This window comes from Frankliniella occidentalis, unplaced genomic scaffold (genome assembly GCF_000697945.3).
Source record: "Frankliniella occidentalis isolate FOCC.00 unplaced genomic scaffold, Focc_3.1 Scaffold90, whole genome shotgun sequence".
Lineage (NCBI taxonomy): Eukaryota > Metazoa > Arthropoda > Insecta > Thysanoptera > Thripidae > Frankliniella > Frankliniella occidentalis.
Genome location: NW_026267219.1, coordinates 683,819 through 685,726, shown reverse-complemented (window position 1 = coordinate 685,726; position 1,908 = coordinate 683,819). Strand labels below are relative to the sequence as shown.

At 54.5% G+C, this 1,908-nt stretch overlaps 1 protein-coding gene across 1 annotated transcript in view; it reads left to right on the top strand.

Annotated features, from left to right (window-relative positions):
* The window catches only part of LOC113204397 (hemicentin-2-like), a 159,124-nt gene that overhangs the window by 135,000 nt on the left and 22,216 nt on the right, over positions 1–1,908 (top strand). The window contains exon 5 of the mRNA XM_052269375.1: positions 397–524. Coding sequence (XP_052125335.1) covers positions 397–524 — 128 coding nt within the window. The remainder of the gene's footprint in view (positions 1–396; positions 525–1,908) is intronic.

Here is a 1,908-nt window from a genome sequence, read left to right as displayed (position 1 = left end):
TGCCGTTACGACGCTATCTCTACGGTTATTTTTTAACACTTGCATTTTAACACACCGCACTGATGAACCAAGTGTTCAAATGGTAAACACTTGATGTAATAAACTTATAAGTTAAGGATGTATTCTTTCCTGCAAGTGTTCAACACCGTGGTTGTGAACTTGTAAGTGTTCAACTGTAAAGTTTGCAAGTATTTGCGCGTCGAAAACTTGGTTTATCAGGTGTTCGGTTAACACGCCCACTTTTCTAGCGATGCGAGCGGCTGTGTCTGCCGCTCATCGCTGACCACAGCGCCTTACGGCCCCGAGCAAAGATAGTAAACCAACACCCGCCTGCGTGCGGTACTATAGAGGTTTATTGGTATTCTTTTCTCAAACTTTTTCATGTTTCGTTTGCAGAGCCCGAGACGGAGATACTGGGCGGGCCGGAACTCTTCATCAACAAGGGCAGCACGATCAACCTGACTTGCGTGGTGAAGCACTCGCCGGACCCGCCGCCTACCATGGCGTGGAGCCACAACTCGGAGGTGAGTCTGGTCAATGTGGTGTTGACGTGGTTGGCGTCAGGCTCGAGGGGACGGTGAGGGGTCCTGGGGGAGGACCCGTTGGTGACCTCGTCCGAACGGACCCCGCCCGGAGGGACCCCACGCGGAGGACCCCACCCGTGGAGACCCCCGTGGAAGCTTTGCCCTTAGCACGCTGCCGTAGCTCGGGGCTCCCCCCACAGGCGGCCTGGCATTTGCCTGGATCACTCCCCTCCGCTTTGTGCAGGCAGCTGCCGGTGGCGGCTCGCTGTATACAGGCCTGAGCCCCGCGCCCCGCCGGCGTTATGGGGGTGTCATAACGCCCTGGGCAGAGCGCGCCGGGACGGATCTCTTGCCACCCGCCGCCCCAGATCGTGGGTGCCCTCCAACACCTTGCCTTAATTTGCTCCATCCATCCATAGATCTGTCGCAGGCCGAACTGGAAAATGCTTGCCACGAAATAAGCGCGTAAAGCAAACAATTTTCATATTTCCAAACATATTGCAAAGAAATTCTAAAGTGTTGCAGTACGAAGAGTTTCTTCGTGAACTATTTCTTTGCATTACTCAACAAATGAATAGTTTGAAACGATTCTGAAAGTTTTCAAAGAAATTCTTAACGACAAACTAACTCTTTGCAATACAGAGTGATCGCGAAAATTATTCCCACATCGTTTCCAAATGATTTGGTTAGCAAAGCATTTCACTTTTACAGTGCGCACCAGCACTGGTGCACGTGCTGGTGGTCTTCACACGGTGCGTTGATCCTAGAGCGCTGCAGTGCAGTGTTTGTAACAGAGAGAGAGAGAGAGAGAGAGAGAGAGAGAGAACGAGAGAACCAGGCGGACAAAACGACCCACCGGAGCAATTGATAAAATCGAGAGATTAGAAATCACTGTCGGTATTTAAGCTGAGCAAATAGCTGCTCTGACAGGCTCCCCCTTTCAATATACTACGCAGCTCGGCGCGGATATCCTCTGCTGCCACCACCGTTCCGTCACCCGGCTCCGGGGGGTCCTCGGCCAGAGTGCTGGTTTATCGTTTCCAATTCGCCGCGCCATGGCTCCCAGGTAAGGCTGGTGGCGCCAGGTAATCCGGCCCGGTTAATTACATGAATATGTATGGGCAGTCAGCGTTAGCGCGTTTACCAGGCGACCGCGTCGGCTCCCCCCGCTGCCTGGGCTTTCCTCCTGGCGTCCGAAAAAAGGACCGTTGGCTTCCGTGCTTCCTTTCTCTCTCACCCCCCCAAGAAAAAGCGCGCGCAGGGGTGCGCCGTGCGCCTTGGGCCCCCGCCCCGCGGGCTTGTCGCCCAGTGGGGAGGACAAGGTAGGGGAACGCAAACAGACCGCCGACTTCTCGTCGGGACATGATGTCGGGTCGACGGAGCG